The 12,951-nt window shown below is 35.4% G+C and overlaps 1 protein-coding gene across 6 annotated transcripts in view; it reads left to right on the plus strand.

Annotated features, from left to right (window-relative positions):
* ASPH (aspartate beta-hydroxylase) overlaps positions 1–12,951 on the plus strand; it is a 110,933-nt gene that overhangs the window by 53,545 nt on the left and 44,437 nt on the right. For all 6 annotated transcript variants that reach the window (XM_054284744.1, XM_054284745.1, XM_054284749.1 and 3 more), the window contains one exon: positions 7,746–7,787. In XM_054284744.1, the coding sequence (XP_054140719.1) occupies positions 7,746–7,787 (42 nt within the window). The remainder of the gene's footprint in view (positions 1–7,745; positions 7,788–12,951) is intronic.

A 12,951-nucleotide genomic window follows, 5' to 3' on the forward strand; every position in this document is an offset into this window, starting at 1 on the left:
CCTTGGGCAGCCTGTTCCAATGCTTGACCACCCTTTTGGGGAAGAAATTTTTCCTCACAACTTATCTAAATCTCTCCTGGTGCAACTCAGCACTGTTTTCTCAAACTGTCTCTTGCTACTTGGTGGAAGAGGCTGACCCTCACCTGGCTACAACCTCTTTTCAGACATTTTTGGAGAGCAGTAAGGTTCCTCCTGAGCCTCCTTGACTCCAGACTAAACAACCCCAGCTCCCTCAGCTGATCCTTATGAGACTCGTGCTCCAGACCCACCCCCAGCTCTGTCCTTCTCTGGACAAGCTGCAGTACCTCAGAGTCCTTCTTGCAGTGAGGGGCCCAAAACTGAACACAGGTTTCGAGATAAAGCCTCCCCAGTGCCAAGTGGTGGGCAATGATCACTCCTCTAATTGCAGATGTATTTGCAAATAAGATGGTGGAATTGAACCTAGTTATCCACTCTACTTTTGTTCCATTCTGATACTGAGAGACTCCTTGCCATTTTCAAACACTGCTAGAACGAGAAATAGCTTGTTCTACTTTGAAATTGTAGGTATCTTTTAGATTTATTCTTTTTTTACCTGTGGTTGTATTCAAAATTAGTTCAACGCACCATTTAAATCACAAAATTATCTTGACATCTATCATGGCATAGCTCCTGGAAACATAATAGCAGCAGCACTCGAAGGAAGGAAATATTTTCCTCTTCCCTTTATAGGGAAAAAGTGAGAGAATCAATCAAAATGTGTTTTAAAGACAGTTATTACAGTTATTAAAGACACAAGTAATTATTAGATGTAGTACAATGCTCATGATCCTTTGTTTAGGAAGTAGAAAATGAAAATAATTTGAGCACAATTGAGCACTGCACTATGTTAAGAATCTTTATAATTTGTGTAGTTACGTGGGAACCACTCTGAAGGCAGAAGAACCAGTATTTATAACTTTTTCTAAAAATCTTATTGTTGCAGCACATATAGTTCAAGTAGCATTTTGGGAAATTGACAAAAGAAACAGAAGACATAAACTACTGACAATGAATAAAATTTTATTAAATTATTAGTTCTTCTGCTATTAAGTATATTTACCTGGGGTTTTTTTAATGTGAATGTTTCATTTTGAAAGCAACATTACTCTCAAATTTTCCTCTCAGATTATGACATTCACGTTTTCTGGGTTTCTTTTATATCTTCTTTGTGATGGAGGATTCAGTATGGGAGATTTTGTTGTCAAGAGACTTTCTTCTTTGTTTGGTTTTATTTCATCAGTTGTTCAAAGCTAATATTTCCTGTACTAAGCAGTGGCAAACATAACTTCAGGTAGTGTAAAAGAAATTCAGAAATGTCACTATGCATTCCTTATCCTTCAGTAGTTTAAATTATGCAACTACATTTGAAGCATGGTGGCACTAGTTTGTATCAAGTTTGGAGCAGTTGTTTGGTTTTTAGCTAAAACATAGCTAGTTTTTTGGAAAGAAAGCAGGAGATAGCTCAGAAATTGAATTTAGCTGTTAGGATATTCTCATATCACCAGGGAAAACACTGGGTGTGGGATTTGAATATACTGGAGTGCAAGTCGAAAGTTTTTTGCTGACTTCAGGACATATCACAAGAAAGTTCACACTAGTCAAGTACATCCTTAGGTACCTGTAAGTGCAGTTTTCCAGTTCTCTGAGTTTACTTCTGAAATTACTGCTAGTATCCTTTTCCAGATGTAGGATACTTCTGCTGTTATAATCTGCACTTTTATAAACCAATGGTTTGATAAACTAGCTTGAAATATTACTGATTCGGATTTTCTGGCTAATCCTGCTTTACACTGGCACATAAATTGCAGTGGTTGTGATAGAGTGGTACTTGTTGGTCACATATTTTGGGACACATTGCAGGTTTAGGGGATACCATTATTCTCTGTATTTGCTTGTATGTGTTTAGATTTAAAATATCTAAGAGTTGCTCCACTCCTCCCCTTTGCCTTGTATCCTTGCCATTTTTATAACTCTACATTTATTTTACCAGCTGCTGAAACCCCTTATATGTAGAGAAGTTTCCACTTTAGAACCTTGACCCTTCCTCATTCCCTGGCTCCTCTTTTCCGGTTGCCTTTGACTTTAAAAAATAAAACCCAAAATCAAACCAACACTAAAAACCATACCAAAACCAAAATTAAAAATGTTTAAATGGATTTGTGGCATGGCCTAGATATTCTTTACAAGGTAAATAAAGTGCCATATGGTAATAAAAAATTTACTGCCTAGAAAAATACTTAAAAGTTTGTTTCCCACCTTATACAGCAACTTTGTGAACATTCATTAAGGTAGCTCTTAGAAATGATAGCTTTTTCATATTAACTAGTCTGATACAAAGTTGCATTTTTTAGCATTTAAGATTTTTTTGTTGTTGTTTTAGAGGAAGTTGTGTTTTGGTTGGTCCTTTAATATAGATTTCCCCTTATTTTTTCAGATACTTAAAGCTTCAAAAGAAAAGTCCCTACATCAGGAGGACCAGTCCTAACCATACGCTACAAAAGGGGAGCAGATGGTTGAAATAGACCTTATGATGTAATTACCAAGCAGTTCAGGGTTTGGGGAATGAACACTAAGATGTTGTAAATGGGTTTTAGCCAACTGTCATTTTAGTAAGCATTTTTAACACTTGGATGTTTAGTTTACATTCCTGTCTGATATTTTTTTTCCCTTGATCAAGTTTAGTGAATTCATTATTTTTCTTCTGTGTTTGTGACAAAGTTACAGCTTAGAGCTGCATTTCATGTACTGTTTAAGCAACTGTTAATATTCTATTTATAACATAGCAGCAGGTACATTTTTTTCAGATTTTAATATATATCTTTTGTTGTGGATTCATACAGTATGTACAGAGCAGTTTGGTCAAATGAAACATATGATGTTATGAATTTTTAAATGTTTCATAACTGCTGATATAGAATACAGCCTAATTGCATTTTATTAAAAAACACTAATCAGGCACACACTATGCTGTGAAGTTTGACCTATATCTCTTTGCACTGATGTTATGTCAACAGTTAACGACATGAATTTCAGGTGATTTTTAAAATACCCTAACAAGGTATAAAATTTGTGTTTAATTCATACTAGTAAAAGGCCAGATTACAAAATTAGAGTTTTCAAAAACCTGTTATGTATGAATTACCACTTTTTATTTATGCTCATCTGAATTTTTCAAGCAAAAATGTCAAGAGACTAGATGCTATCCTGACAGGGAATCAGTGGAGATTGCAACAAGACTGAGTTGCTGGAATCAGGTTGAATTCAGTAAAATTATTCCGTTTTGGTTCACCTACCTATAATGATCTCAAAGCTGGCTTTAATAAGTTTAAATTCAGTAAGTTACTTTAAAAGTCAAATTTGCATAAACACTCGATTTGCAAATTTTATTTTAAAAAAGTATTTGGGAATTCAACCTTAAAAAAATATGATGTCAGAATTTAGGACCTACAGTTATGAATGCTCTTAAAAATGGTACATCTGAAATTTAGATACTGTGAGTGATTTAGAATTTGAATATAACAGGTGTGCTTTTTACCTGTTCTGTGCTGCTGTTCCACAATTATGAAGACATATTTTATTCTTTGATATTTTGCATGTGTTCCTTTTTGGCTCAGGAATAATTGCTGTGATTTTAGGAAGTTGCCAAGCCTGTTACAGGAGCTTAGGAGAAATAAAGTAAGATAAATTTATAAAAAGAAAAACCAATTTGGTAACCCTAACAGTTGGTTGCCTTTTGGTTTACAGGAAGGCTTTCAATTTCTGTAACACTGTTTTGAAGTCAGGGTTTTAGATGCTTACATTTGTAGTGAAAGGAGCATCATATATGCTTGCCCTTTTTTTGGGTTTGGGATGTCAGTAAGACTCTGTGTGTTACATCTGATCAACAAATACAGATGTCCCAAAGTGATATCTTTAGACTTTTCAGGAAAGCAATAATACTCTTAGACTGTGATGTGTTTTGGGATGGGATATTCTAGTAAAATTACCTGTGATTGTGAATTGCAGAGCAATAATTTTTACAAAGCCATATTTTGTGAGGTATCTTGAGAATTATTTTAGAATGGTGAATGGAGGGCTTTTTATATAACAGTGGCAGCCTATTTGTAGAATTATGGGACTGTGAGAGTATATTACGCTGTGATTGAATTTTAGTATTTTGTAACTGGGTATGTGATTTTACGTGCTTCATGTTTACAAAAAAATGCCAAGCTAAGCAAGGTCAAGTGGACTATTAAAAATATGTATATTTAAACCATTTTAATGTTTGGCTGCAATAAAACACAGAAGAATATCTTTGTTGTTCTAGTGTCATTATTTATTCCCAAATGTATTAAATATTAGCTATAGGGATAAATATTTGACTCAGCCACTAATTAATATTTTTTTTAAATTGTGAATTTGAATATTAAAAAATATATTTGAAAGTATTGTTCACAAGGGGCAAGTAGCAAGTAAAATAAATTAATTTTATTTCTGGCTGTTGTTATGGGAAGGAAATGGGCCCTGTGCTAAGGTCTGTGTCTTCTATAATTGTGTCATGATTGTCTTTTTGGAGTATTGATGTTCTGCAACCAGCTAGGCCTGAATTTTTTCCATGAAACATCATTTCTGTTTGTAACTCATAATGGATGAGATAGCACTTCTTAACAAACACAAATGTCTGGGAAAAGTGATATATCTGTTTTGCATACAGAATATTATGGTTATGATCCATAGTTTAAATCAGAAATCTGATAAGGTCCATGCGCTTCTGTGAAAGCAAAAATCTTCCTTGACCTTTTCAGTTTTCAGACACCTCCATAGCTTTAATGGTGTGGTATTGCTGAATAGTAGTTTAAGAAAAAGTCAGAAGATTACCTTTTCCTTAGTATTTTCACATTGCTACCTAGCCACTTGTTATATGTCAGTGAATCTATGAAATCTTGGACTCAGTTCCTTTTTTTTGGAAATCCCAGGAAGAAATACCAGTAAGCAAAGAGTAGAATACTAAAGTTGTATTTTAATACTGCCAATTTACTACAGTTTAAGTGACTTTCTAACATTCTCTGTAATTGAAAAAGTACCATATCATGGCACTTCTTTCTAGGAAGTAAAGAAAATAGCTAAGATTTCATATAGTAAAGATACTGAAAAAGGTGATGATTTTACTGAGCATCATTTGTAATTTTACATGTTTCAAAAATTACATATCTGTAAATAAATTGTATTGTGAATTTATAGTGTTGATTGAGATTCATATAAAATCTACAAGGTCTGAAACACATTTTTAATTGTGACTTGGGTCGTTCTCATATGCCGTCAAACATTTAGTTGTAATATGAAAAATAAATTTATCCTTCCTGGTAGAAACCTGCATGGGAGTCCCTGGTGCCTTGTTATATAGTGATAGCACTCCTAGCCTACAGAGATTAGCTAAAGCTGTTTTGTCAGTCATTTTCATCTTGAATTATTTTGTTGGAAATGAAGACATTGCATAAAGGATAAGAGTGGTTTGAAGAGCTAAGATTTTTTTGTTTGTTTGCTTGAGCTACAGTTGGTTTAAGTTGATGAAAAAATAGTCTCGAGATTTATTATAATATCCCTTTCTTTGGGAGAGCACATTTTTAAGCCTTTGTCAGAAATAGCATAATTAAAACCTTTTGCACCATTGAAATATGCTAGGGATCAGTGTGGAAGGAACAAAGCAATATGTGCTGATGAATATGATGCTGAAGTGAATTCTTAGTGAAGTGTGAATTCTTAGCTTCAGAGCTAACAAGATCAAGTTGTGATGAATTTCAAAACAGCTACATAGGAGGAAAAGTGGGAGTATTTAAAGATCATTGGAGAGGCTTTGGTGAAATCAATGGCAACTAATCTTGCAGAATGCAGGTTGAAAATAGTCTGAGAGTTTGTAGAACTGATTCTAGTGCATAAATAGCTATAGAGGGCTGTAGGTTATATGTTGCATGAGTCTCAGGAGTAAAGATATGTGAAGCCAGACAAGAAATGGGAGATGGGAGCAGGCTTTAGAGTGGTGAGGTCATATACATTGTTGTTCCTCTAATGCCACAGAAGTTGCAGAAATAACATGAATGTCCAAGATTGGACAAGGTGTGGAAGCAGATTATCCAGTGACCTAGAATGAGAAGAGGGCCAGGTGAGAATCTCAAGTGCTGCTGATAAAGGAGAGGATACATGGAAAATGGGTGGCTAACTAGCATGATGTGTCATGGTAATGGGAGGTAGTAAAAATACAAGTATGAGTATATGAATTGGTTTGTGTGAAAACTGTAAAAGTAAACTATTATTTCATCTGGGGCTGCATTATTGCTGTTTTTGAAATGTAGTGTTTTGGATGACATATGACCATTTTATTGATTGTGTGATATGTGCAAAAAAATACAGAAGCCAGGGTTTTAGGAAGTACTGCACAATGCTTTCATTAATACACTGCTGTGGTAATAATTGTTCCTAGTATGTAATTGACCCTATAGATCTTTTGTCATTTCTTACAATTTAATTGACAATCTAGATCTCATGATGTAATTGAAGAGGTGAATGACTTTCAGCATGACAATATTTATTTAATTTACCATATAATCAAGTTAATGCTCATTCTGCCTTGCACTGAATATAAATTAGACTTATAGTGTCCATACATTCAGGAATAGCAGTTGTCAGCCTATAGTAAAGGATGAAATTAGACTGTTGAAAAATTTGATTTCATGTGTGCGCATAATCCAGTTTCTTCCTTAAAAAATGCAATGTTTTTCTGCATTTTAAAATGTCGTATTCACACTATAATGCTTCTGAGCAGTCAGTTTAAAAAGCAGTAAAGACTGAGTATTCAGAGAAGGTGTCTCTAAATTACTTGGAAATTAAAGAAAATGTTTTTTATATATGTAAGAATACCTCAAAATTAACCACTATATGTTAAAGAGGATAGTAACTAGCTAAAAAGGCAACAGACCTCCCTATTTAGTGTTCTCTAAGTTTATTAGGAGGAAATATTGGAAGCTTATTGGGAAAAAAAATGGAAATGGAAACAATAACAGTGTTAGAATTGTGAGGCAAGATGCTTTTTATGTTACAGAGTAGGGCAGGATCAACAAATGTTTGGGAGGGGAAGATCTTTCTGTATCCATCACCTTCATGAAATACGTATACATGATTTTTGTCCAGGATTTAGTTTGCCTTTTCTACAGACTGTCTTAATGCTTACTTACATCTACCTCTGTAGTCAGATGTTTTCAAAACACCTGTTACATTGTTTTAAAAGTTGAAAAAAGGCAAAAGTTTCCATATGCCCAAGTCACTTGTAAAAATGAGATTAAGTTCCCAACTGATTTTTTTTCACATTTTAACCAAATGTATTGAGTATTAAGCTAGTGTTTCCAATATCTTTTAATTAGTGAACAGATTTTGTTTCTTGCAAAATAGCTTGCATTGTAAGTGTATATCAACAAAATTTATTAAATATCTAGAGGAGAAGTTCTGTGAAATGTTTTGTGATGGAAGCAATATTGTAATATTTGAAGCATCTGCAGGGAAAGACCTTTTAGGTAACCAAATAGGTAACTAAGAAAATAATCTGTGGTTATTTTAAAAAATAAAAACGAAAAAAAAAATCCTGTTGACTCAATTATGTTTTGAATATAAATTGTCATTTTCTTATATCTCTTTCTTATCATAAAATGTTAACATAAATTTATTTCAATGAAATTATATTTTTAATGTTCTAGGGAAAAGTGAAAAAGAAACTGAACAGGACAAAACAGAAAAAGGTAAGTCTGAAAGTAACATTCTGTTCTGAAATTCAAGACCATGCTTTCTGGGAGGATTGATTTAAATCAGACTAAAGACTAGTGAAGCTTTGCTCCAGTACATCTCGTGTAGATAAACTGCTGTTGAATAAACATCCAGAGAGCATGTACTTTTATAGGCAAACACTTGGTTGTTTCAAAGGCTGGCACCAATGTATGCCAATCAATCTTACCTGGTTGCAGAATGGAATGACAGAATTGTTTAGGTTGGAAAAGACCTTTAAAGTCATCGAGACCAACTCATAGCCTAACACTGAACCATGTCCCTAAGTAACATCTTTTAAATGCCACCAGGCATTTAAAGGACAGCCTGGTAACCTTTCCAGTGAAAAAAATTTTCCTAATATCCACTCTAAACCCGCCCAGGAGCAACTTGAGGCCATGGCCTCTTGTTCTGTCCCTTGTTACCTGTGGAAAGAGACCAACCTCCACCTCACTGCACTCACTACAATTTCCTTTCAGGGCACTGTAGAGAACAATAAGGTCCTTCCTGAGCTTCCTTTTCTCCAGGTTAAACACCCCCAAACACTCCCAGCTGCCTCATCAGATTTGTGCTCTGGACCCTTCCCCAGCTCCGTTGACCTTCTCTGGACCCACTCCAGCCCCTCAATGTCTTTCTTGTAGTGAGGAGCTCAAAACTGAACACATTTTGTTCATTTTTGGGTGGAGGATTTGGGTGCAACCTCACCAGTGCTGAGTACAGAGGGACAACAACTGCCCTGCTCCTGCTGGCCACACTAATGCTGATACAGGCCAGGATGCCATTGGCCTTCTTGGCCACCTGGGCACACTCTGGCTCATCAGCTGCTGTAGACCATTACCCCTGGGTGCTTTTCTGAAGGGCAGCTTTCCAGCCACTCTGCTCCAAGCCTGTAGCATTGCACTGAGTCATGAGATGGTTGTGACAACTCCTGTTTCAGGACTAGAATGTTCAGTGTCATACTCCTAGATTAGTATTCTGGAGGTCAGAGTTCCACCAAGCTCTTTGTACCTCTGAGGGCAAGAGGCAATGTGAGCTACCTGGCACCTGGGGCTGAGCTCAGCACTGCTGGCTATGCTGAGTGTGAATAGACAAGTGACATGCAAATCAGTCCTTGCTGAGACCATGATTGCATAATCTGTTTTAGGTTAGGTAGGAAGGTGCAGAGACAGATTAGATGGAAAAGAAGTGAGGTTTTGCTGAAGAGCACTGTGAATCTGCTCTCCCTGCAATGACATTTGTTCTGGCCCCATGCGTTCCCTGTCACTGCACAAAGCTTGCACAACCTCCTTCATGGGCTCGTGGCTGGTTGCTGACAATGCCCAGAAACCTCAGGGCCTGTGCCAAAGGATTCAGTAGCTCTACTCCTTTTTCATTCTGTTTCCATTTTCTTTGTGGCTGTTATTTTATATTTGAGTATTTAGAAATGCTACTTTTCCAATATTTTGGTATGGTTTATTTGGTTTGGGGTTGTATATTGCTGGTTTAAACACAAGTTTCTAGGAATGGCAAACTTCAGACACTTTATTTTTAAATATTAAATATGTCATATGTAAGCATTACATATAAAAAGTAAAAACCAACCAAAACAACTTGGAAAGCTTGGCAATTATGCCTACATTTCCATTTATTGGCAGGGAATATCTTACTGCAATGGATTTACCTACTTGATATTAGGAAAAAACTCACCATTATGTGCTGCTTTTACTGACCTGTTAGAAAAGCATAATAAAATGATGTTCAAGAGTCATCCAGTATGGGAAAGAAACAATCATAGGTAAAATGCCAGCTTGTGTAAGAAACATACTAGTATGCAACATTACTTATCAGAGCCTGTACAAGAGCTTTAGATTCTGAAAGTATGACAGAGTGGAGCAACTTCCCTTTTTTACCCTAGGTGCTTTGTGGTTTTGTTTCTTTTTAAACAGCAACTAAATAAATGTTACTGCAGATTACAGAATTTCTATAACATAGAAAAAGGAATAGTTTTGTTTTCCAGGTTAAATTGTTAGAATTTTTCATCCTACCAGGAAAAACAACCCTGCATTTTAATGAACTTTGTTTATGGGTACGCTGCTTGTGTGATCTTCATACAAGCTGAATTTTGTTGGACTTCTTTCATAGTTTGAACTGTTTTAAGTTTCCACTTTCAATAAAAGTGGTTGGCTATAGATGTCCTAGTCACAGGAAGTGGTATAAGGTACTATTGAATTTGTTTATTTTAAATTACCCTAATAAAATGCAACAATAAATCGATGAGAGATGGATTATAAAATATACTGTACTGTTACTGTTATATGTAGGAAACTTGGAAATCTAAGGAGTTGGGAATTTGAAACTTCATGTTTGGCTTGGGTTTAGGGTTTGCTTCGGATTCTGAGAGTACATTCTGATGTGCAAGTCTGCATTTGTTTTGTGGTATTTGAACATACATGCTCCAAAGAGCTTCTGTGCAGAAAGTATTTATAGCTTTGAGTAACTCTTGCAACTAAATATTTTTCCTGCTGCAGCCTTGATAGTACTTGGTTAGCAAAGTGTCCTCCTAATAATTATGTAAATTTTAGTATTGAACAGTAATTCATCAAGTTTATTAAAAGTCTTACTGAAAATTCTTTGATATTAACAAAACCCCTATCTGGAAAGTTATCTAAAGAAATAAAAATTAAAATAAACTTGTTTCTAACATACAGTTGCTTCAAGGTTTCTCTGTTATATGTAATTGAGGTGGATTCTTCATCTGCTCCATAAGAATGTAATCAGACTTTATATTTAAACAAGTAATTGAAATGGGATGGGTATTCCAGGTGTATATGGGAACTAATTCTTTAAAAGGTTTCACAGGTAGTACAATGTGGAATATTCATGCCACATCCATAAGTTGTCTTTCCATCTGAGGTGGTTTTAGTTGTTTTTGATCACATAGTCTAAAAAAAAATAAAATTAACCAAGCAGCCTAATTTTTTTAATTTGATTTATATTGGACATATATTAAATACTTATTTATATTGCTGAACAGATATAGAAAATGAAAATATAATTTTCAGCTATGGACCTGTTTGTTTCATATATTGAACTTCAGCATAGGCGTATAAATAATAATGTTCCCTTTTCAAAAATGATGAAGCATGTCAGTAAAAATGAATGCTGTTTGGCTGGAACACTCAGCTCCATTGCATCAGGAACAGAAGTACATGTAAGCCAGGCTTAGGACAATATCATTCCACAGATGGCCCTGCCCCTTGGTGTCATTTTGATAACAGGTCAGCATTCACCACTGTTCACTCTAGGCATTTACCTTTGAAGAAATGTAGGATTCCGCTGTGATACCAGTAGAGATCTAATCTGAGGAGATTAAAGTGCTGTTCTTCTGACTAAATGTAGGGCTTTGCTGCAGGGATTTGCCCTAAATTCCATTGAGAACAGAGCTCTTGTCTGGAGAAAGAACTTACATGATTAGCTCGCCTCCAGCATTGTCTCCTGGAGTTAGGTGGGCTGTTCCACCCTTTCAAGCTCTGCCTATAACAGTATACATATTACCTATTGATTTGCAAATTTGATACAGGTTACAATTAAATACCTGTGAGCTGTGTGCAGAATGACCAATACAAAAGTGTAGTTGTCAAAGTCCAAAACTGCTGCATAATGCCATTCTGAACTAAATAAATAGGACATTAGAATGTTACAGTGTATTTTTTAATAGAAAGTCAATGCAGAAATTTCTTTCTGGTTTTGTCACAGGATTGCTCAAGTCTAGCCTTTGAGTGAATCCAAAAGTCTTAATGGTGAAAGAGAGGTGAATGATAGAAATATATACCAAAATCAAAATTATCATTCTGCTGTTGTTTCTTATGATCAACATCTAACCAACCAACCAACAATAATTTCATACAGAAAGCCCTGTAGAATACTTTTTACTGCAAGGGAAATTGTCCTGGAATAACTGCAGTTAAAGATTTATTATAGTAATTAGATTCCAGCTTTATTAGTCTCTAAAATGCCTCAGTTTTTATTGTCTGATTACTTCCCCAGATAAGTTGATTATAGTGGTTTTGTCTGTTCTACCAATAGAGTTTAGAAAGATCTTTTAATTATTCTAGTTCTCCTGGCTTTAAATTGTGTAGCTGCAGTTTACTTGGTTTTATACATTCTAAGTTATCATTTATAGAAGCCCATAAAACAAGTAGATAACTTACACTCTCTGTATCTCACCTAATGAGCTTCCCAAACAACAGAACAGTGACAGGAGTTTTTCATCATCATCAAATTCTCACTCAAGTGTCCAGTGAGATGCAGCACAATTTCCAAAACTAATTTGGGTAATGATATGGGGCTGGTATCAGGAGGGAGGACAATTACTTGAGCAAATTTTGAATTCCAAGTAAAAGTCTACTAATATATGTATGTTCTTCAGAACATCATTGAAACTTTGAGCTGGGAAGGTGTAGGGTTGTTAATGGGTGCCAAAGGGAATTAGTAAAACAGAAGGTCACAAAATTAGTTGGAAAATGACTACAGACCATCATCATCAATATCTACTTGTCATTGACCTGCACTCAGAAGTTGCCATTCACAAGTTGCCAAGAGCATTGTTTTGGAATTTGTATCACAGCAGGGATGGGAGGATGTTTAGAAAACAAAGCCTATGACCCCCTCTGGAAATTGCTTCCTTAGTTTTTCAAAGTTTAAGACAGAGAATTGACAGGAGGAGCCTTTGCCACAAGTGACTTAAGAGACTGTATCACATGAAGGGGTTTTTATTTCTGATTTGCTTTAGCGATGACATAACATAAGGAGACATAACTATATAGTTATAGTCTCTACAATTAAATAATTATAACTTCTATTAAAATTTCATTTAAGACTCAAATCATAAAATTATAGAACAGTTTGGGTTGGAAAGGACCTTTAAAGGCCATTTTGTCCAACCCCTGCATTGAGGTCATTCAATTTTCTGGCTTGCAGTAAGCACAACATACAGTCAGTGGAGTAGGATTGTTCCAGTGTACTTCAAAAATCAGTAACTGGGGACCATGTGTCCTCAAGGTGGCTGTAAAGACCAGCCTTTATCTTGAATCACTTATATCTAACAGAGTAATTAAACTGGAGTCCTAACTCCTCTCTGTTTTGCATGTGAGTAATAGCAGA

The sequence above is a fragment of the Melozone crissalis genome, unplaced genomic scaffold, assembly GCF_028551555.1.
Source record: "Melozone crissalis strain CALT ecotype California unplaced genomic scaffold, PUWL_Pcris_2 ptg000042l_1, whole genome shotgun sequence".
Taxonomy (NCBI): Eukaryota; Metazoa; Chordata; class Aves; order Passeriformes; family Passerellidae; genus Melozone; species Melozone crissalis.